General features: G+C 41.0%; 1 protein-coding gene across 3 annotated transcripts in view; it reads left to right on the top strand.

The window, feature by feature from the left end:
• Window positions 1-22,654, top strand: part of SLC6A11 (solute carrier family 6 member 11) — a 93,411-nt gene that overhangs the window by 25,518 nt on the left and 45,239 nt on the right. For all 3 annotated transcript variants that reach the window (XM_064432230.1, XM_064432228.1, XM_064432229.1), the window contains exon 7: window positions 19,886-20,020. In XM_064432230.1, coding sequence (XP_064288300.1) covers window positions 19,886-20,020 — 135 coding nt within the window. The remainder of the gene's footprint in view (window positions 1-19,885; window positions 20,021-22,654) is intronic.

The raw sequence follows: 22,654 nt of genomic DNA, 5'->3' as shown, positions 1-22,654 counted from the left end.
TTATTCAATATTCTTCCACTTGCCACTTTTTCCAGCCTAATCTCTGGAAATCTGGGCCATGGCATTGCCTTCCCAGAGCAGCAAACTTCCCAGCTTAAAAACAAGGGCAGCACTCAGGTGCTGGGGATGCTATAAATGGATTAAATGTGCTGAAATATAAATGATGTAGCAGATTTCTCAGCTGAAGTTTCCATTTCAAATCTAATGCCATTTCTAAAATTCATATTTAAGCTCAGTCATAAGCCTTCCCGCTAAATTAAATTTATTATATGCTCATTTCCCGGAAACATTTAAAATTGACTTCTGTGGTTTTTATTATAACAGTATAACAGTCTGTTAAATTTATGACATACTTTAATTGGATTGAATAATCTCAATGACAAAATATATTTATTCAAAGTGAAAACTTCTTAAAGTTTTATCACCTTTGAAACTTTTTCAAGGGGAGGTGTCTGTGGGACAGGATAGTGGAGAGAAAGAGGCCAGGGGAGACAGAGGTGAGATGGAGAAGGTGTGTCCTCCCCACACACTTGTGCTTTGTGAAATATTCAGGAGGTTGGTTCACCCTTTTCCTCTTTTTTACTCTGCATTCCTAATGCATGGTGGAAAAAGAATCTGAGCCTTAAAAGCTGTTATAAAATAACCCCATCATTCTCCAACCAGCACTACCACAGATCATAAATATTTAATATTTCAGGATATTAAATATATTAAGAGTAACGTAAAGTTTAACTCCAGAGGAAGTGCCTATTACACTGTTAACAGGATGTTCCAAAGTTTTCCATTACTGTTCTTGAAATTCATCACTTTCTCACAAAGCATTTCCATTTCCCCTTCCAACAGATGTGAAATAGCAGAATAAATCCAGGTGATTCTGGCAGCTTTCAGGTGAAATAGATTTGTGCCCTTTCAGAGGTCCTTGTTCTTAATTATTCAAGCTTTTCTTGCCCTGAATTATCCAGTCTTAAATCTGAAGGTATTTGTGTGCCAGCTTTCACATTTTAAGTGTTGCACATATGGAAAATGCAGGATTCTTCAATGAGAAACTCAAAATCAGAAGGAGAAAAATACACCAATGCAGTTATTATAATTTGATGTGTATTTTGAAACTTGCTTGATAATATCTGATCTTCGTCTCATGGAGAAGGGTTTTTAGTAGCTGAGATCAAATACTTCCTAAGATGAGGTAAGAACTGTCTAGAAGACTGAAGAAAGTTATTTTTTTAACACTTAAATTATCATTCCAGTCTCTGATCATTAGGTTTGGTTCAGTATCTGATTTTTACAAAATACTTTTGATTTCTGGTTATGACAATTCTGAGTTTTTCTATATTGTACACAGAGCTGCTGAGTCCCCCTCATTTTTTGATCTTCCTGGTTCATTAATGAAATCTTCAGGTAGAAGAGAACCTGTTATTTTATGGATCTTGATTATCCATTTATTAATTTAACTAAATGTCCTCATGCTTTAAACTTTGAAAGAGCAACACCAGCAGCTGCCAATGTATTTTTCCTAAATTACTTGCTGAAGGCAGTAACCCTAATATTTTCCTTTTTCTTTTTTATTTTCATGAGAATTTTTGCAAACAAAGCATTGCACTGAGCTCAGGTCTCTCTGCCCCATTCCTTTTGAAGGGAGGAGCCTGCTGCACTCAAAGTTACAGGAAAACAATTTAAGTTTTCTTTCCTGCCCTTGGTTAATTTTTGGGTGCATCAACACATCCCTGTCCTGTGCTGCTATCCCTGGTCTGAAACCCCGGCAGGGACTTGGAGTTATAAAAATGTAAAGGTTGGGAGGGACCTTGGAATGTCTCTGGTGAAATTTTGTGGTCAAAGAAGGTTCAGCACTGACCTTGGAACTTTTGTCTTGGTGTTTGGCTGCATCTTAAAAACCTCCAAGGGCAGGGATTGCTCATGTCTTGGGAAAACCTCTTCCAAAGCTTGATTTCCCTCCATTAATCACTTATTCCCTGCATGCTGCTTCATTACAATATTTAATTTTGTAAAAAAATATTTCTTTTTTATTACCTTGTTACCTTTCTGTTATCCAGCTCAAATCAAAGCTTGTTTTTTATATCATCTGTGCCACTATGGAGCATGGGTTTGAAAGTCTCCAATTACTGATTTGCAAAGACTTCTGTATTAATAATCTAAATTAATAGACTCAAGTTAAAAAATAATCTAGCTTTCCTGCCTGGACCACTTGAGGTGGAATGAGAGCTAATCAGCATTGAGGTGCTTCAGGATTTTATGTTGTAGATGAGCAGAAGTTGAATCAAAAGTATTAAAACCCCCACAGCCTTTGCACACATTTTAATTTACTGATATCAGAACATTTTACCCCACCCACAGCACATTAATTAAACTGGGGATGAGGTTTTGTCATGCTATGACTCAACACCAAGGCAGCATTTCCTGATGTGAAGTGTTAAAAGAATATTCTCCCTCCAGGATTTTACAGAATATTAGAATATCACACTGATTGTATGAACACTGAGCCAATTCTCATATATTCTGGGCCTTTTTGAACAGGTTCTTGTTAACATCATGCAAATATTCTTTTGCCAAAGCTGAACTCAAATAGTTCTTGCTCAGTGATTTTTACTTCTGCACTAGTTACTGGTTAATAAGTGATGAGAAATCCTTCTCATTGTGCAGAACCAGCTGCAACAGAGAAAAATCTCACAGGGATCCATTCTTCAACATTTTCTGGAACTCCTCTACATACCATAATCAGGGAATATTATTCTGTCTGATTCTGACTTCTGAATATTTTGATCTTTTCCTTCTCATTGTGCTCAGTTCCCTGAATTTCCACTTCCTGCTGATGTTAGAAGGTGTTGGATTTAAGCTGCCTCTCAATATTTTATATTTTAGAGCTGCCCCAGGAGCAGAGGCTGGTAAATGCAGAGGGTGCTGGTGAGAGCTGGGAGCAGGGATGTTGTAAACCCAGAGCCAAAGGCCGTGGATATTGCTCAGAAATAAATCTGCTTGGCTTTTCAGGTCATACTCAAATTTACAAATGTCTTGCATGATGTCATCAAGCCTTAGATAATATTTGGGCTCTGTCAGACACTTTTTACCCCTTTCCACCCTGCAGATGCTCTGTTACCCACAGCCCAGAGAGCTCTGCTGGGAGGTTTTGCTGTGCCCCATGAGCAAAAGCTCTGATGTGGCTCCTCTCTCTACACAAACCCGAGCTAAGATGCTGGATTAAATACTCCTGTGTGTCAAAAAAATAGCAGATTCATGGTTGCACATGATCTCCTTTATGACTTCTCACCTGATTTATCACTGGGTGTCCACTGCAGCTCTAGAAGGACGCTGCTCAGTTTGCAGCTCATCGTTGTAAACCCTGAGAAATGACCTGGCAGATTTCTGAGTGGTGTAAACCCTGAGAAATGACCTGGCAGATTTCTGGGTGGTGTAAACCCTGAGAAATGACCTGGCAGATTTCTAGGTGGTGCAGCTGTTGAGTATAAACATAAAAGGACAAGGGGCTCTGATACTGTCCTTGTCACCTTCACTATTCATTAAAGTGTTCCACTTTCTACCACAACTACACTGGAAAACAAACACCAGAGCAAAGCAGAGAACTTTTTTTATTTTCTCAAAGGAACAACTCTGCTGGTGCAGGTACCACAAGAAGCAGGATTTGGGGTTGAATATGTGCAAATGAGGGCATCATTTCTTCTTTTACTCTTTTGCTATTGATTTTTTTCTCTTTTCCCTGTGATTGTGCTCATTGCCTTCACTTGTAATGTCCTCTGAAAGTTCCATTTAGGAAAATTAGTTAGATTCCATTCAGAGCCCCAGATATCTCCTGCTTTGAGCATTTAATTTAACCTTTACATACAAAACTTAGACCAGAGTCCTGCAGAGGCTGCTGAATGCATTTCAAACTCTGATCAGTCTGAGGGGTTTAAGTTGAATTCCTGAGGGATCTGGGGATGTCCAGCCTGGAGAAAAGGAGGCTCAAGGAGGACCTTAGTGCTCTCTAAAATGATGTAGCAGGAGGATACAGCCAGGTGCAGTCGGGCTCTGCCCCCAGGGAACAAGGGACAGGGTGAGAGGAGGTGGCCTTGGGTGGCAGCAGGTTTGGGTTGGATATTGGGAAAAATTTATTCCCTAAAATGGTGATGAGACACAGGAAGAAGCTCCCAGGGCAGTGGTTTAATCACCATCCTTGGCAGCGTTCAAAGGACACGTGGATGTGGCACCTGGGGACAGTGGTGGCTTTGCAGAGCTGGGTTAAGGGTTGGTCTTTTCCAGCCTTAATTATTCTGTGATTCCCCAAAATTCATTTTCTGACTGCACAGCTGCTGTCCTTTGCAAGGCTCCTCACTTGGTAATTAATGCCATGGAGCACTTTGATCTGCTGAGCTGGGGGCACTGAGGGCCAGGGAAGTGTCAGGAAAATTTTGGAAATCTGTGCTAATTATAGCTGTCAAAAAAACAGAGATGAAAGAGAACAGGTACAGCCTGTTTGCTGGGACATCTTGACACAGAATCCTATTAACAACAACAGAAAAATGTCCTGAAAATGGGTTTTGACATTATTGTTAATCTGTGATGGGCAGGAAACAGTCACTGCAAGCTGGACCATTTGTAAGGAATAATTGAGGTGGCCAAGGAAATTTACTAAAAAATCCTTAATTCACACTCACATTTTAACAAGGTATAACTAAAGGTAGAGACCTCTGGGTTTTTTTTTTTTTTTTCATTTTATGGTGCTTTTGAGGATCACCTGTCCCAGACTGCAGTTCTGAATAATTTAATATAAAATAGACACCTGACCTGTTGGGATTTATTCCAACAAATTAAGCTCTACACAGTGCACTACTAAATTAAATATATAAAATAAAGCTGCAACTGTAGTTAGCTTTTGTTTATAATTTATTTTTCATTTTGCTGTTGAGGGAAATGCCCAGAATTTTTGTGAACAATTTAAAATGCAAAACAGGAGCTCCCAAACCCTGCTGGCTGAGTGAGCTCCAAATATTCCCCTTTAGCTCTGTTTTTACAGTTCTGCTCCCTCCTCCACCTGGAGGGGAGCAGGGGATGGTTCATGGATGCACTCCCCAGAAAACTTCATTATCCAGACATAATAAGTTATTTTTTCATCCCTTGGCACACTTCCAGCTCATATTTCTTTATATTTTGTGAATTGTTTGTCACCCTCAGAACTCTGAAGGGTTTTTTTTTTTTCCCCCCAAGGATTTTTTTTTTTCTGATTCTGAAGTGAATTTCAGCTCTGTTGGTTTGAACTGAGCTTTGGTGGCTTTGAAATAATCTACCACTCCATGTGCCCCATAATTATGTTCAATCTTATTGTTATTAATAATAATTTGATAATAAAATTATAAAATGCATTGAGCAGAACCAAATAACTTAGCCCTATATCTGTTCTTTCCAAATGTGATCTTTTCCCTGCCTAAAACAAAGAATTTCAAATACAAAGCAGTAAGTTTCAATGGTTTCTCTAAAGAACAGCATTTTTTAAAGCTTAAAGCTGGTTGGATTTAGTTGCTTACCTCTCTGTAAGGCTTGAGCCTTTCTATTCTGCCCAAAGATTTGCAGCAAGGCTGTAACAGCAGCCAGAAAAAGTCACAGAATTTCTATAGTTGTCCCAGTCCCTGAGTCACAAAGCAGAAAAAACCCTAATAAGGGGAGTTAATATGTCTTTTGCTACTTCTGGGACATAAAGTGAGGAAGAAAATCAAGTGAGGTTTGGATTTCTGTTTCTGCATGCACAGGCACTAGATCTACACTTATGGAGCTGGGCTAACAATTCTGTGATGGAAAACATGGAAAAATGATTTAAATAAAAAAAAATAGGCCTGAACATTGCTTGTGTTTCTGACATGGGGTAATTCTGTGTTTATTGGGGACCTTTCTCATTGCAGAGCCTCTCCTGGGGCCTTGTCATTTCCACTTGTGCAAAAATCACTGGCATGTGGCCCTAAAATAAGAGAATATATTCATCTGCTGGGAAATCCCAGCAGAAAGAGAGCTCAGTGTGTCACGATTAATGCATGAGAGAAGTGGGAAAATTCCTGGGATTAGGTTATTCCTTTTCCTTGAGGAGCAAGACACTGCTAGGTATCCAGTGTGCTTGAAGAGCCCAAACTCAGAGATGGTTTTTCTATATTTCACCCATCATTTTCCCTCCCCTCAGGAGTTAAGCCTTGCTTGCCAGCAGTTAAGACTCAGTCACTAGTCCCAAAGAAAATTTATTTCTCAATAGCAGGCCATCTAAAGGCCTTAATGGATTCAATGAGGCAGAAAGAAGGAGCAAAAGGACAGAAACAAAAAAAAAATAAGAGAAAGATGTGTGGAAGGAAAAAAAAAAGAAGAAAAAAAAAAGAAAGAACTAGGGCCCATTGTAAGAGCCCAGGAAAAGGAACTGGGCAGCAAGGATTGTATCTCCTGAAGTGTCTTTTGTTCCAGGCTGAAGTAACAGCAAAGAATGGCCCTTCATGGTGAGGCTTTGACCGTGGCCAAGGCTGATGTCTGTATTCAAAGGGGGAAAGTAGAACATTCATGAGATGCATGCAGAGTTCCTGCTCTCCGCCTCCTCTCTCTGAGGTTTCTAAACTGAGTTTTTCTCCACTCTCCTGTGCTCTGAGCATTTAAGGACATCTCGGGTTTGTTAAAAAAATTCAATTTTTGTGCTTCTCGGTGCTTTTCCTGACCTGTTTGATAGCTGGGGATGGTTTCATATATAGGAAACTTCAATCAAAATCGTGGTTTTATGATTTTAGTCCTTCCCAGCTGCACCTTAGTGGGGAAATCCACTTTTATATGAATATTTAGGGCGGATCTAAGCCCTGGTGCACAGCTGAAAAAAGTGTTTCAGGGCACAGCTCAGGGCACATGCAGATGGGAGAGGTTTTGGGCAGAGAAATCACCTGGTCTGTGAACTTAAAGTATGGGAAAGCAGAAGGGACAGGGAGGAGCAGAGGGTGGGATATTTGCTGTGGCAATGCAGGGAAAGGTGCTGCAAAATGAAAGGGAAAGCCCCATGGCACAGATGAACACCAATCCCTGTGGGGAAAATGCACTGATTGGCTCAAGGTGACAAATTCAGGTTCTTTTTGCCATTGAGGCTACCAGGAACTTTTAGCTCATTATCAAAATTACACTGACCCATCAAAGAGGCTTTAGGAATGTGACAGTTGCAGTCATTTATTCAGAGTATGAATAAATGGTTCAGAACCTGAACCATCCTCTTCCCCCCCTTCCCTGTAATCAATTAACAATTGATTGAACAATAAACAAGCAATTCCCTGCAGCAGAGCATCCAATAGGAGCCAAAATAGAACATTTCCACGTTATTATCATTATTGATGCACATGTCAGGGTTAAAATATTATTCCTTCAGGTGCAGGGCACTGCTGCAGGCTGGGATTTACAACTGGGGGGTTTCCAAAGCTGCCTTTCCCAAAACTCTGTGGTTGCCATGTCCTGGTCTCTATGTGTGCACAGAATTTCTGCACAGAAATTGCAATGAATATTGCTTTTCTTCAGTCTTGCTTTGTGTATTTGGAATAGTATTTGTACCTTTTCTTCTGCAGGAGCACACAGGGTCCCTAAGATGGGTTACACAAACATTTATAGCTTATTATATGACTTTTCTAATGCTGCTCCAATTTAATATTTCTTCCCATGAAACAGAATAGCCACAACTCCCTATTCTCACACAAGTCGTTTGTCTTCAGCTCCTGCTAATCTGTCCAGCTTTAAGACTGGCTCCTTAACTGCAATTTTAGGTATCCATTCCCATACCCTCTATGCCAAGGCTATATTAAACCAAATTCCTGCCAGTGGGAAGGCAGGCTCTGCTCTCTGCAGCCAGCAAAGTCCACATTTCTGCCTTTATCTCCAGTGTGAAAATGTCTTTGTAGTACAAGTTTTGTTTACAAGGCTGTTCTTGTGAGATTTACAAACTCGAGCCCTGTATCCCACCCCAGTGTCAGCTCCTGTGGCTCACATCCAAACTCACTCCCACGAATGGCAAAGCTTAATGAAATGAAATAAATTGCCTCATGAGCAACAAAGGCAGCTTCAGGCAGCTGCTGGTGCTGGGCTGGTAACTAAAACACATCTCCAGGAGGGAGCTGGCTGCTGTGCACCTGCTATTCACTCCTGCTGCTGGAAAAAACCTGTGTGCTCCAAAAAAGAAAGGAAGAAACTCAAAACATCCTGTGTAAGATGGATTGTGTCGTGGAAAGTAGACAACTTGGGACAATTAGCGGTGTTGTAGAAAGTGTAAGGCACTGCTCTTAATTAAGTGTAGTAAAAAATTCTGGGTTCTTTCCTGTGGGTGTGAAATGTGTTTGGGAGAACTGCAGTGCTCGAGGTCAGTGAGGATTTTTGTGCCTTGGGTTTGTGTGTCCCTTGTCCCTGAAGTGCCTTGCTGAGGGTGGAATCTCAGTGCTCCAAGTGTGGGATGAGCACAGGGAGAGGTCTGTGCTCCCCAGGGAGAGCCCTTTTACATCCTCAGAACAGCCCCTCGGGATCTCTGCTGAGCTGAGGGCTTGGAGGGAGAGCTGAGAGATCAAAGCATTTCCCTGAGAGAGAAAATCAGTCTGTGGCAGTCACGTACTCCTCAGCCCCCCTGTCTTCAGCCCAAGGGTTTTATCGTGTGATCCCTCTCATTTTTCTATGCATCACGTCACCTTTTCTTCCCAAACCCACAAATTAATTGCAGCAGCGTCAGACTGGTGTCCTACAAGCCAGCCTTGAGCTGATTTAGCAGCTACACTGAGAGGCTGCTCAGAGGGGAAGTTAGAGAGCAATAAACCTCAGTCAAGGTGTGACTAACTGCATTAGGGGGGTGGAGTAGCCACAGGGAAGGGAAATGTGGAGAATCAGGGTCAGGATGATAAGGATGCTTGTTAGTCTGAGTGGTGAGACTATTTATTGTACTTTTGTTATTATACTTAATGCACAAGTAGTGTTGCAAATGCTCCATGGTGCATCCATCTCTCAGCTGTCACCATGGAGATAAGAGCTCGTGTTGCTCAGTGGCTGACAGGAATGGGCTGTCATGCTGGGGGCACACAAACACACCGTTTGCCAAAGAAATGGGAGCTCTTTATTCTTCTACAAAAGTCCTGGTCTCCCAATAGAATCACAGAATCACTTTTTCACTCTGAGGATGCTCAGATGCTGGAACAGGTGCCCAGAGAGGTTATGGAGTTTTCTTATTTTTAGATACTCAAAATTCAGCCAGTACTTGAGCCACCTGATCTTTTCCTCCTGATTTGTGCTGTGAAATGCTCTCTAAGCCATTCACATGCCCTACCTATAATTCACAACCTGAATTATACTAAATTTCTATGGCCCTATAATCATTACAAAGAAATAAACCATTCCAAGAGAGGGCCTGTCTGTTTAACAGATGTGTCATCTAGGGAAAGATGAAGGTCTGCCAGATATGGGTTTTATGGTTTGGTTGGAAGGGACAGGACAGTTCATGGATTCAGGGAATATCCTGAGTTGGGAGAGACCCACAGGGATCATCCAGTCCCACTCCTGGCCCTGCACAGACACCCCAACAATCCCACCCTGGGCATCTCTAGAAGTGGTGTCCAAACTCTCCTGGAGCTCTGGCAGCCTCGGGAATGTGCCCATTCCCTGGGCAGTGCCAGCACCCTCTGGGGCAGAACTTTCCCTGACCTCCACCCTGACCCTCCCTGGCCCAGCTCCAGCCTTTCCCTGGCTCCTGACCCCATCCCAGAGCACAAATCACAGCTGCCTCTCCACTGCCGCTCCTGGGGAGTCTGACCCTCTTCCTTCAGCTTCATGATTGCAAAATCCATCAAAAGACAAAAAGGTGTGCCTGTGCTATAGGATATCTTTGTCTGCCAGTTTACGAATATTTGCTTTTTCCCCAGCATTTACTGCACAAGATTAAATAGTGCTGTGGTGCCCAGAAAACTGCAGCAGTGACTGCTAGATTTAGAGATGGCCACCACCAAACCTGCTGCAGTGCTTGGAGGATTGAGAGGATAATTTGCAAAGAAATTCTCACATACAATTAGTTTCGGTGCTAAATTCTAGGGAAAATTCTTACTACCATTGAATTAATGTTCTGTATTTTTAATATTTGCAATTATTTGAAATGTTATGAATTGATTGGGTGACAGCAGAGTCTGGCTGACACATTGATCTTTTCCAGCTGGCACTTTTTACCTTTTGAGGCCACCTTTTTTACCTTTTTCTGGCTGGAAAACCTCCCCTATAATCCTTTAGTCTTGCATTTCCCAGACTTCATCCAGCATTTTTTTTTTTTTACCTCAGTGCTGTTGTTTATTTGGTAGTGTGTTTTTGTGTTGTTTTTGTTTGTTTGAGGGGTTTTTTGAATGACAAGTGAGGAAAATCAAGCAGGAATCTAAGCTGGAGATGATAAGGAATGCTCTGGTAAATCCTGATTTTATTGGAAAACATTGATTCACTGAAACTAATAAGTTAAGAGAATCCATGATATAATATTATATATATATATATATATAATCCATAATGATTCCATGAGGACAACACTCCTTCAGGTAACCCAGTTGCATGTTCTGCAGGAAGAGTCGGAGGGCAAACAAACCCTGGACCAGGAGAAGGAGTTGGCCAAAAATTTTGAGTCTATTCCAACACACATTTAAGATTTTACGCATTTTGGAGTGACAGGAAAAACCACCTCCTGCCCAGCCCTAACCTTTGCATCTCTGTCTGCTTGAAGGTTAAACATTTTTAGGATGGGTGAGGAGTGAGAAATGGAAGGTCTGTCTAGAATAATTAAAAATTCCAATTCTTGTACTGCCCTGTTGAACCCCTTTTTCTGCCAGTTTAAGATCAATTACACAACTGGAAATTCAGGTGCTGATGTGGGATAATTCTGAATTATTTTCACAGTATTGGGGGTACTATGAGGAATAGTCATCACATATTTTATAAAGTAAAATGCAAACCTCTGGGTATATGAGTAACTCATAGTCTCAGGTTTGTCTGTGAAGGTAAACTAGGTGGCATTGAGAGCTCTGAAAATCCTAGAAAGTTCTGGAAAGGAACAGCTTTGTTTTATAAAAGCTTGTAGATTTTAAACACCTTTACAAAATGGAAAAAAAAAAAAACAACCCTCAGTTGATTAATTAGTCCTAATTTATATTTAAAATTCTTCCTGATTGATTTTTAAAGTTGACTTTTACTTGATTAAATAGAAGTCTTTAATTCTGAGATATTTGTGGCTCTGCAAATTCCCTCCTTGATGGGAGCTCTACATAAACACTCTGCTTGCAGTGATGAGCTCAGCCAAGATGCTGAAATTTGCTTCCTCCCCATTCCTTCCTCTCCCTGCCCACAACCAGCGGGCAGCTCTTCCTCTTTGTACCCTTGAATGTTACACAAAAAGTCATGTTATAGTTACAGGATGCCGTTATTTCACTGGTTGATCAGCACCATTGGTGGTGGAGATAAAATAATAAACTTCAGTCAAGAGCTAAAAGAATAAATTTCAATCAAACATTTTTTTCTGGGTAAAAACCCCACAAAAGCCAAAACATCCACTGCTTTTAAAGAAAAAACCTCCAACAAAGATATTACAGGTGCCAGGGACAATAACACCATGATTTTAGCATTGGGATTCTGTTTTTGTATTTCCACTGGGAGAGCTGTGGCTGCTTGCCAAATGGTGGTGCTCATTTTGCTCAAGGTTTTCTGCAACTTTCTGCCTTTGAGAAATTCCAGCACAGACTTTCTCCACAACCAGAGGGAAGCTCTTTCTCGTTGTGCCCTTGAATGTTAAACAAAAAATCAAATTACAATTAGAGAATGCTGTTATTGCACTGGTTTATCAGTACCATTAATGGTGGAGATAAAACAATGAACTTCAATCAATAATTTTTTTCTGAGTAAAAGCCCCTCCAACCCCAAAACATCCACTGCTTTTAAAGAAAAAACCTCCAACAAAGATATTACAGGTGCCAGGGACAATAACACCATGATTTTAGCATTGGGATTCTGTTTTTGTATTTCCACTGGGAGAGCTGTGGCTGCTTGCCAAATGGTGGTGCTCATTTTGCTCAAGGTTTTCTGCAACTTTCTGCCTTTGAGAAATTCCAGCACAGACTTTCTCCACAACCAGAGGGAAGCTCTTTCTCGTTGTGCCCTTGAATGTTAAACAAAAAATCAAATTACAATTAGAGAATGCTGTTATTGCACTGGTTTATCAGTACCATTAATGGTGGAGATAAAACAATGAACTTCAATCAATAATTTTTTTCTGAGTAAAAGCCCCTCCAACCCCAAAACATCCACTGCTTTTAAAGAAAAAACCTCCAACAAAGATATTACAGGTGCCAGGCACAATAACACCATGATTTTAGCATTGGGATTCTGCTTTTGTATTTCCACTGAGAGTTGTGTCTCCTTGCCAAATTGTAGTGCTGGTTTTGCTTGAGAATTCCACCACAGACCTTCCTCACAACCAGAGGGCAGCTCTTCCTCTTTGTGCCCCTGCATGTTAAACAAAAAAATCAAATTATAGTTATAAGATGCTGTTATTTCACTGGTTTATCAGCACCATTAATGGTGGAGATAAAATAATAAACTTCATTCAATTGTCTTTTCTTGGTAAAAAACCCACAAAACCCAAAACATCCACTGCTTTTAGAGAAAGATATTCCAGGGACAATAACACCATGATTTTAGCATTGGGATTCTGCTTTTGTATTTCCACTGGGAGAGCTGTGTCTGCTTGCCAAATGGTGGTGCTGGTTTTGCTCAAGGTTTGCTGCCTTGAGAATTCCAGCCCGGCCCTTCCCCTGCTTCCCAGAGCTATTTTGGGCACGCAGTGTTTACAGCTGTTGGGATTTTTGTGAGAGCAGTGTGGTAGCAGCACGTTCACACTGTGAGGAGCACACTTCCCAACAAATGGAGAGCACATTTTTGGGACTGTTGGTGTTGAGGGTTGTTGCAGCCTTCACTTTTTCACCACCCTGACTCCTCTGAGAACAGTTGGCGAGGGGAGGATTAATGTTGAGTGTGGAAAATATAAATTTGGAGGATGAGGAAGCATTGGGAGGAGGCACTGAGCTCCTGGGTTGTATTTACTATAGCTATTGATCTATGAAATAGATAAATGCTTTTCTTTCTGGCATTTAATGACAGCAAGAATGTAATAACGTGAATGAAACATTTCCAACAGTCACTCAGTTTTTAGTTCAGGTTGGTCCTTTTTAGTGTAGATTCACTTGTGAACATTTAAAAACGCTTCAGAGCAGTCGCCACAATCTGAACTGATTTGTACAATGTGTAAATTTTACTGGGAATTCGGTACTATGAACTTGACTAAGGTCTATTCTGTCTGGAATTAATCCTTGAAATAAAAGGAACTGTGACCTAAAGTAATTTTTTTTAGGATCCAGTCCATTATTTATGATCATTTCCCCTTTTTTTGAAGCTGTTGGCACATTATTTGTCACTGATTGGGTCATTATTAAGCTGTGCATATATCAAGAATTAATCTGGTTTTCTTAATTTGCCTTTATTTATTTATTCTTAATAATTTATTATGAATAAACTTATTTGCCATTACTATTTATTTATTTAAAATTCCATTTATTATGGTATTTAAATGAAGGCACTCACATAAATTATTCCAATAATGGGATAAAATTCACTGTTTCTACATTTTCTGTGGGTACTTTTGTGTGTCCTGGTGTCCATGACTGGGATTTTTGGATATGTCTGCATATTCTGTTCTTGGTAGTCTTACAAATGAATATTTTGGAGCAGGATCTGGTAATAAGAGAATTTTTACCCAAATACAAGGAACTCCATCTTTACATTAGCTCTAGACAGTACACTGATATTTTTTCTTATTAAGTAGGAGGTCTGTAGACCTCATCAAAAGAACTACCAAGCCTGAAGAGCAATTTTACCAGAAGGAAGACAGATCTTGATTTTAATTCTCCTGGGCAAGCTGGAAGCAAACCCAGCTGTTGGAAGGAGCTGGGAAATTACACATATTTAGAAAACTTGCTGCTGCTTGAGGAATATTGATGGGGAGAAGGGAGCTCATCATGGGAGTGAATTGTTCACTCCATTCAGCTGGGAAAATGAGCTGCTGCTGTGCATGGATATTGTCTGCCCTTGGTGCTGTCTCATTGTTTTCCAATTTTAGCTGCATGCCTGGGATTCTAATAGAGCACTTTGGATTCAGCCTTCCACCATGGCTTCTCTTTCTTTTGGAGCTTTGGACCACAGGCAGGCAGTTTTGTGAGCACAGAATATTTGAAATGTAATTTGGGAAGTGCTGAAAGGTATATAAAGTCGGACCCAATGTAAAGAATAATTCATGCTGCAAAATATATGGAAAATAGGTTTTTACACCCATTTTTAACTTGGGATTAAGGCTTTTAAATAAAAACTTGGGCTTGTTAAAGCATTTTTCATTGAAGAGATAACTCCCTCCTGCCCATTCAGTTAAAAGAATTACAAACCAAAATTAAACAGAACATTTTGGTTTGGTTTTTGGGTTGTTGGTTTTTTTTGTTTGTTTGTTTTTTGTTTTTTTTTTTTTTTTTTGTTTTGTTTTTGTTTTTTTTTTTTAATTGACTCAATGAATTTTGGAGTGAAGTTTTCATTGGCTTGTGAAGGAAACCATTCCAGTGGGGCTCAGACTTTCATTAATTTATTTATTGCCTTCACCACTGTGTGGAAAAAAACCTGGGACTTGCACAGCTCTGCCAGGTAGGGATTTTTCTGTGTCCCAGGCAATGACCTCAGTGTGAGGTGGTGCTGGAATTATTCCTTGCTGCAGTTCTTATTTCATGTGGAAACTTTTGCTTCCTGTGATCACTCAGCCTCTCCCATCCCTTCAGCCAGTGTCCTCTCCTGGCCCCTCTTTTCTGGCTCATCTCATTGAACTTTCATTCCTTTTGGATACTTATTTCTCAGTCCCCAAATCTCACTAAATTTTCTTAGCTGTTGGGGTTTGAATTTATTCCTGCACTCACACATGATTCAGTGGTAATTTAAAGGAATCCTGCAGTTCATAGGCAATCTGGTTAAGGTTGGTTTTCCAGAATTATTCTGGTGCAAGATTTCCTCTGTGTATAAATAAAGATGACAAACAGAAGATGATGCTGAATAAATCCATGAAACACACAGAGAAAATAGAAAAATCAGCCATTGTGCAGATTCTAGCCCCTCCCCTCATTCCACTTAAACAAATCCACTTACCTGCTGTTCTCTTGGGATTTTGGTTGTGTTTCTTTCTCTGCATATGAAATTTTACCTTTAAAATGTAGGTGGACCTCGAATGTTTTCTCCCTTTTGACATGCTTTTAAAAACCTTGTGAATCAGCTGTCACTCCTTTATACATTTATACCATTTTACTTGTAAATCCAGTTAATGTGGAAAATCTCCCTTTTCAGTTGTCACCTGTAGCTCTGTAGATGGCGTAGATCAGATGAACAAAAGCCTTTTTTCCCAACAGTGCTGCATGGAATATTTCACAGTATCCCATGGCAGCTGAAAAAGAAAATTATTTATCTTGTTTATCATCTGCTGGTACCATCTAGGAGGTCAGAATTTGTGAAACTGGCAAATATCAGCGAAGCCAAGTCTGGTTTGACTGTAGCTTGTGGGACAATTTGAAAACTTTTGATGGAAACCCTGCCCAAATTGGTGATTCCTGGGTGTGGCTACACAGAGAGCAGAGCTGCCAGGCAGGGGTATGATAATTATATTTCTATATTTGTACCAATTTTTTCCCCTGGATAAAAATTACTCTTTTCCTTCTCACATCACTGGGTGAAATTTTGGTTCTTGAGCAGTTTCTCCACATAGGAGTGTAGTGCAGTGTGGGCACAGTTGTGTTTCTCTCTGGTTCTCCATGCTCATGGTTTCAAATAAATAAAGTTAAATTACACCAGCATTAAAACACTCTGTGAAAAATAAGGATGAGCAGGGCCAGGGGGCAGGTCTGATTTTCCATAAACATTTAAATAGTGAGTTTTGGCAAATATCTGGCAATTCCTGCATTGATATTCCTGATGTTTATAGCCCAGTGGAGCAATAGAGGATTTTAGGGGACAGGATTCAGCAAGCCAGGAATCTCCTGAAGCATCAAGATAAATTTAATCCCATTGATATAGCACTTATAGTTCCTTATAGTGCAAACAAACTTGAACATTGCAGCTTGCAGGGGAGAATTCCATCACCTTCCTGGCCTCCAAGTGATATTTATAGCGGGAATCCTGGATGTGTGTCCTTAGCAAGAGCCAAGCAAAGGAGGAAGGTTCACAGCTTCATGCTGCAGTGAGGAAGTGTGTGCAGCTCAGGCTGGTGTGTTCTGCAGCAACTCTGGCCAAAGAAATCTGATCTGGGGCTCAGAGATCTCCATGGGTTGGGGCTCAGTTCACTGCATGGAAACCTTCCTCCTTACTCAGGTTGTCCTGAATTTCTCCTACTTACCCTCAAAAGCCAGATCCCCTCACCCTGCAGCATGATCTGCCTGGAGAGTTCACAAAAACACCTTTCCATTTAGGACAAGAAGTTCAGCACTCCCAGGGGACAGACTGGAACACAGGCACATATCTGTGCTGTTGAGATATTTAGGTATGAAAAGACAAAACTGAAATCTAGCTCAGTTCTCAAAATCTTTATGGTGCCCCACTCATGAAATCATTTCATAGGTACCCAGGTATTGACATATTAACCTTGAGTGGCATCTAAACCTTTATAAGATTCTGGTATTTAAATTTCCACTACTTGCTACTCAACTTATTTCATATTATTTGATACTTAAAGCTCGTGGCAATCAATAAAATATCCATTTTCAGGATCTTTGGTTCCAATGTACCTTCAGTTAAGCACCCAAGGATAGTTCAGAATTGTTAAGTGCATTTCCACCTACTTGTATGTCTAAATATCATAGTAAATTTTTCTTTCAAGCACATTGTGAGAGGACAACTTGGTGCAAAAACTCCCCTGCCAGAAATTTTTATTTTTTTCCCAACTGCTTAAACATTGGCATGGCTCTGACAAGGGTTTAAAAAAAGCATTTTGAGAATTGGGATGCAAATTAACATACCAAGCAATTAAAGTCAATTAAAACAGGATGTGGTGTAATTAGAAACAGTTGTGTTCACATTGATATTCAGAGAGGTTCGATGTGTTGAAAGAAAAGAAAACAATTCAGGAAACTTTTAATGCCCCACAGATGTGATGATGATGCTAATAGTGGCACTGATTCCTAAATTCCCCATCCTGCCTCACCTCAGGAGCTCCTGGGAAGGGGGAGAAAATGGGAATTAATGGCTCTATCCCAGCACAGTGCACTCACCTGCTAAGTAAAGAGTTCCTCCATTTCCGAGGGTACCTGATGAGGCACATGAGATCATTTCATATTTGGAGTTAAATAGTCTGAAAATCCAATTTCAGTTCATTAATTACAAAAATATGTCTGAGAATCCTTCCACAGGTCATTCTTTGATGTATCCCTTTCATTTGCATAGGAGACAGATAGTGGACTCCTCAGTTTAAAATACTTTTTTTTTGAGGTTGCATTTTTCACCAAATGACTTTTTTCCATTCAGCAGCTGAACTAATTTTGATAGATGTGATGATGATGCTAACAGTGGCACTGATTCCTAAATTCCCCATCCTGCCTCACCCCAGGAGCTCCTGGGGAGGGGGCAAAAAAAGAAAATTAGTGGCTCTCTCCCAGCACAGTGCACTCACCTGCTGAAGTCAAAGAGAAGCTGGAGCTTTTCACCCTCAGGGGTTGTGTGATCAATTACCAGCAGTGTCAGCGGGCTCGGGAAGAGGGGATCTTTCCACCTTTCCCACTCCTGCTTCCTTGGTGTCCCTTCCATTGTGCTTCTGCATGTCTGTATTGGTAGTTATTGCCAGAAATACTGAGCCAGTGGTGCTTTACTTTTGTCCCCTTTTTGCATGGCAACCAGAGAGCAGGGAGAGCCCTAATTCTTCTAAAGCTGAGGCAGAGCTGTCCTGATGGCCCAAAAATTGGTTAGAGGTTGTGGCTGCAGCCCTGGCTGCTGGGAGATCACACAGATCCCTGTCCCTGGCCTCCCTTGGCTGCAGAGATGAATGGTGTTGGCTGTTCCTTGATGGAGATGAGGGAGGAAATGCTCCCAACCCAGCCTGGGAAGGAATCTGCCTCTGCCAGATCCCAGGGTTTGCTCAGGTAGAACGTTCCAGGCATGTGGGATGTGCAGGGAGCAGTGGATGTGCTGCACAGCAGTGCACAGAAGGAAGGAAATGCAAGGAAATATTGCAGATTAGAAGGAAAGAAGGATTGGAAGGAAACACAAGGAAATATTATTGATATTACAACTATTACAGGTGCAAGGCCTTCAGTGCCATCACACGGATGTGTCTTCTGACTGCCCTCTGTTAAATGCAACTTTTGATTTAAAACGAGGAGGAAAAAATAGCTGGCAAAGAACTAAATAAATGAAAACCATTAGCTGGCCACTCCATCCTTTCCACCTAATTTAAAGCTCAGAGCAGGACCGTGTCCATCCCATGTGTTTATTTTTTAATTCTCATTAGCTGCTGGTCCTTTTTTATTTGAAACCCAAATGTGGAGAGACAAGGTCTGTTCAAACTCAGCCAGTCATAGCAGTTTGCATTTCCACTAATAGCCAACAAATGTAAGCACTGGGATAAAACCTCCCATTTTGCATTGAACTGACCTAGGAATTCATCAATTCAAGCTTTTGGGACCTATAGGAATAAAAAGGTGCTCTCCATTTCCTGGGAAAGTCAAGTTCCTCCATTTCTGAGGAATGAGGCACATGAGATCATTTAATGTTTGGGGTGAAATAGTCTGAAAATCCAATTTCAGTTCATTAATTACAAAAATGTGTCTGAGAGTCCTTTCACAGGTCATTCTTTGATGTTTCCCTTTCATTTACATAGGAGACAGATACTGGACTCAGTTTAAAACACATATTTTTTTGAGGTTGCATTTTTCACCAAATAAATTTTTTTCCATTGAGCAGCTTAACTAATTTTGACTGGTGCAAGGCAGGTGTATGAGTAAGACAGGTAGAAATGACCACAGGAAATTATAGAGAGTTAAATTTATAGAGAGGTGGTTGTCACATAAAGAAAACATTGACAATGGCATGGAATTTATATTGAGTTTGAGAAGCCATGTGCTGCTCTCAGGTTTGAGATTGTGAAACAGGACCAATTCTGCTACATTTTTCCTTTGGAAAATGTGACTTCTTGCAGCTTTCCTGTTGCTGCCCATGCAGAGAAAAAAAAACACCCTGATTTCTGGGAAAGAAAAAACCCCAAAAGCCGTACCCATGTCTATGAAAACAGCATTGCTGAGGTTCAGCACCTCAGACATTTTGCCTGAAGGCTGTTTGTAAGATAAGGGGTCTCTATCAAATCCCAAGGAGATATGGATAGAATTTAACCTTTGGGCTTGATGAAATGCTTATTCCTGAAACCCAGACATGCAGGCAGAGCAGTCTGAAGGGAAATCACTTTAGCACTTCTGGGGTGGCTGAGAATCCATTGCTTGTATTGTTATAACATATGTAATTAATTACTTGTTAGCATGTGTTTGGAATAGTACACTTACAGAGGACTCCCCAGTCTCTATAAAAATTGCTGACTTCTCCCCCTGACCCTGAGGAGTTTAGAAGGGAATATGGTTGGAGGACAAAAACCACCTGCACAAAGGCACCCAAAGCACTTTTCCTCCAGCAGATGTGAAAAGAAGGTGGTTTTGCTGCAGCTGGAAGTAAATTCACAGAATTCACAGAATACACAGAATTCACAGAATACACAGAATTCACAGAATTCACAGAATGCTTTTCTGCTGTTTGTTTCCTCCCCCAGGTTGTGTATGTAACAGCCACGTTCCCCTACATCATGCTGATGATCCTCCTGATCCGGGGGGTGACGTTGCCCGGCGCTTCCGAGGGCATCAAGTTCTACCTTTACCCCGACATCTCCCGGCTCTCCGACCCACAGGTAAGACCTTGGCTGCACAGCTCTGTGCCCTTCTGGCTGGGAAAAACTGCAGAGGTGCCTTGGGTTGGAAGTCTGAACTCAGGTGACTGCTGGGGGATTGCACAGATGCCTTTGTGGGAATGAATTGTTAAAGAATTCTCACAGCCTGGCAGAAGGCTCACACTGTATATCTGTATGCAAACCTGGAGATAAGAAATGCTGACTTAGGAATGCCATGGAATAGGACAGATATTGTGGAGAGAGAAATGGAACTAGAAACAAGTTTCAAAGGATGGCCTTGCAAATAAGACTGGATACATTGGAGAAATAGAATTATGAAAAATGCATTGTAGTGGGACCCACGAGGGGTAGTTTTAGATTATTTGCTTTAAGGCATTTACAGCACAGTGTAGTAAAAAGCTGATAGCCAAGAAACACAGTATATTGTAATTAAGAAATAGCTTCTGATTGTGATGGTGTGAATTATAACATCTGTATTGTCTCACCCTTCTTATGAGACTGAAAATGGAATAAAAGCTTTTAAAACACCTCTCAGCTGTCCCATCTCTGGGTCATAAAAGAGCTTAATCCAACCCCCTTTGCCTGGCCTCTCTTGGCTGCAGAGATGAATGGTATTGGCTATGCCTTGATGGAGGTAAGGGAAGAAATGCTCCCAACACAACCTGGGGAGGAATCTGCGTCTGCCAGATCCCAGGGTTTGCTCAGGTAGAACGTTCCAGGCACGTGGGATGTGCAGGAAGCAGTGGATGTGCTGCACAGCAGTGCACAGAAGGAAGGAAATGCAAGGAAATATTGCAGATATTCAGGTGCAAGGCCTTCAGTGCCATCACATGGATGTGTCTGCTGACTGCCCTCTGTTAAATGCAACTTTTGATTTAAAACGAGGAGAAAAAAATAGCTGGCAAAGAACTAAATAAATGAAAGTCACCCAGTTCCTCACTGGAGATGTGGAATTGGGGATAGGGCTGTAAAGCCATGCTGTGTGTTGGAACAGATCAGGTTTTAAATTGGAAAGTATTTTGGTTGATAAATGCAGATTTTCAGAGCCAGTTGCAGTTGGTGCTTCTGCCCCTGAGGGACAAGAGTGCTGCCACCAGTTCAGTGGCAACAAATTTAACTGGAATTTCGCCATTTTTTGGTTCTTTGCTCGTTCCAAATCTAAATCTCAGGCAGAATTAACAGAGAAATTATTCATTCAGATGACTGCTGTCTTTATAGCAGAATATGCAACCAAGGAGGAACAAGGTGCTCAAACCAGGAAATCTTCCTGTTTTGTTGTTTCTAATTTAAAGTAGAACATGGAAATAATGGATCAAGTTTGGGTTGGGTTTTTTTTTTGTTTGTTTTTTGGGTTTTTTTGGGGGGTTTTTTTTGTGGTTTTTTTTTTTTTTTTTTTTTTAATTTCCAGTGACAGAGGATTACAATAGAACAGTTATTGTCCATAATTTGTATAATATTGAAGGGGGAAAATGATACAATCTCTATAGAACCTGACAGGCTGCAGACAGCATTTTACTGATCTGCTGTGGCACTGTAAGAGACATTACACAGTGTTTCTCCTGAGGCTATTACATTATTAAATGGATCCTGAGAAGAGACAGAAAGGAATTTGGGAATATTTGTCAAAATGATTTTTTTAATCTGCTTACTGAAGTTGTGTCGGCATAATTTTTTTAAATCTCTGCTTACTTTAAACATGTATTTTATTTAAATAAAAAATAAAATGAAACTAAATAAAAGACAATAGAGGGGCCCCTTCAGATAATTTCCTTGGGGCATCTGAAATATCTGTAATGTTTGCTTTAAACAAGTAATATTTCTACAGAGAAAACCCCAAAACCAAAACAAAACAAACCCAAAAAACCAAAAAGAAAAAAGAAACTCAATTAAAAAACCTAAAGAGGCAAAAAACTGAAACAAAACAAAAAACAGAAATAAAAAGATTATTTTAAAAGACTGAAAATTTGAGATGAAAATTTGATCATGTGGCATCTTTTGGAGCTGACAATGTTCTGTGTGTCAGCAGGGATGGGAAGTGGAAGGGCTGTGGGAGTGGGGTCAGTGCTGGCTGCAGAATTCCAGCTGCACCTGCAGCAGAGGTGGCCCCAGGTCAGCAGAGAAAGGAGCCTTGGCACAGAGGGAAGGGCAGGATTCTCTGGCACACTCACAGATATTTTTAGCACTCCCAACAGGCTCAGCCTGCAGTGAATCCAGCAGTCCAGCCAGGGTCCAGCTGAGCCCCAGGTGCCCCAGCCCCTTTTATCCAGACAGGGAATTGTGTGCTGTGTTTATTGAGCACAGGGGTGGCTCTGCTTTGTTCTGCCTGGTTTGAGCTGGTGTTTCACCCCTGGGTGTGGGGCTGGAGCTGCAGGTGCCCCTCCCTTCCCCAGCAGTGCCCTAATGCTGTGCCACAGCATGGGCTGTGTTCCACATGCAGTGTCTGTGTGGAGCACGGAGTGGCTGGGGCTGGGAGGGACCCTACAGATCCCCAGTGCCACCCTGCCATGGCAGGGACACCTTCCACTGTCCCAGGCTGCTGCAAGCCCTGTCCAGCTGATGTCCTCCTGCCAAGGACACACAGAAAAAAATAATGTTGTCCTTCCCATGGTTTCTGAGCATTTGTATTTTAAAACT

This window comes from Passer domesticus, chromosome 9 (assembly GCF_036417665.1).
Source record: "Passer domesticus isolate bPasDom1 chromosome 9, bPasDom1.hap1, whole genome shotgun sequence".
NCBI classification, from domain to species: Eukaryota; Metazoa; Chordata; class Aves; order Passeriformes; family Passeridae; genus Passer; species Passer domesticus.
Note: the sequence above shows the minus strand (reverse complement) of the source record. Positions and strands in the feature narration are given on the sequence as shown.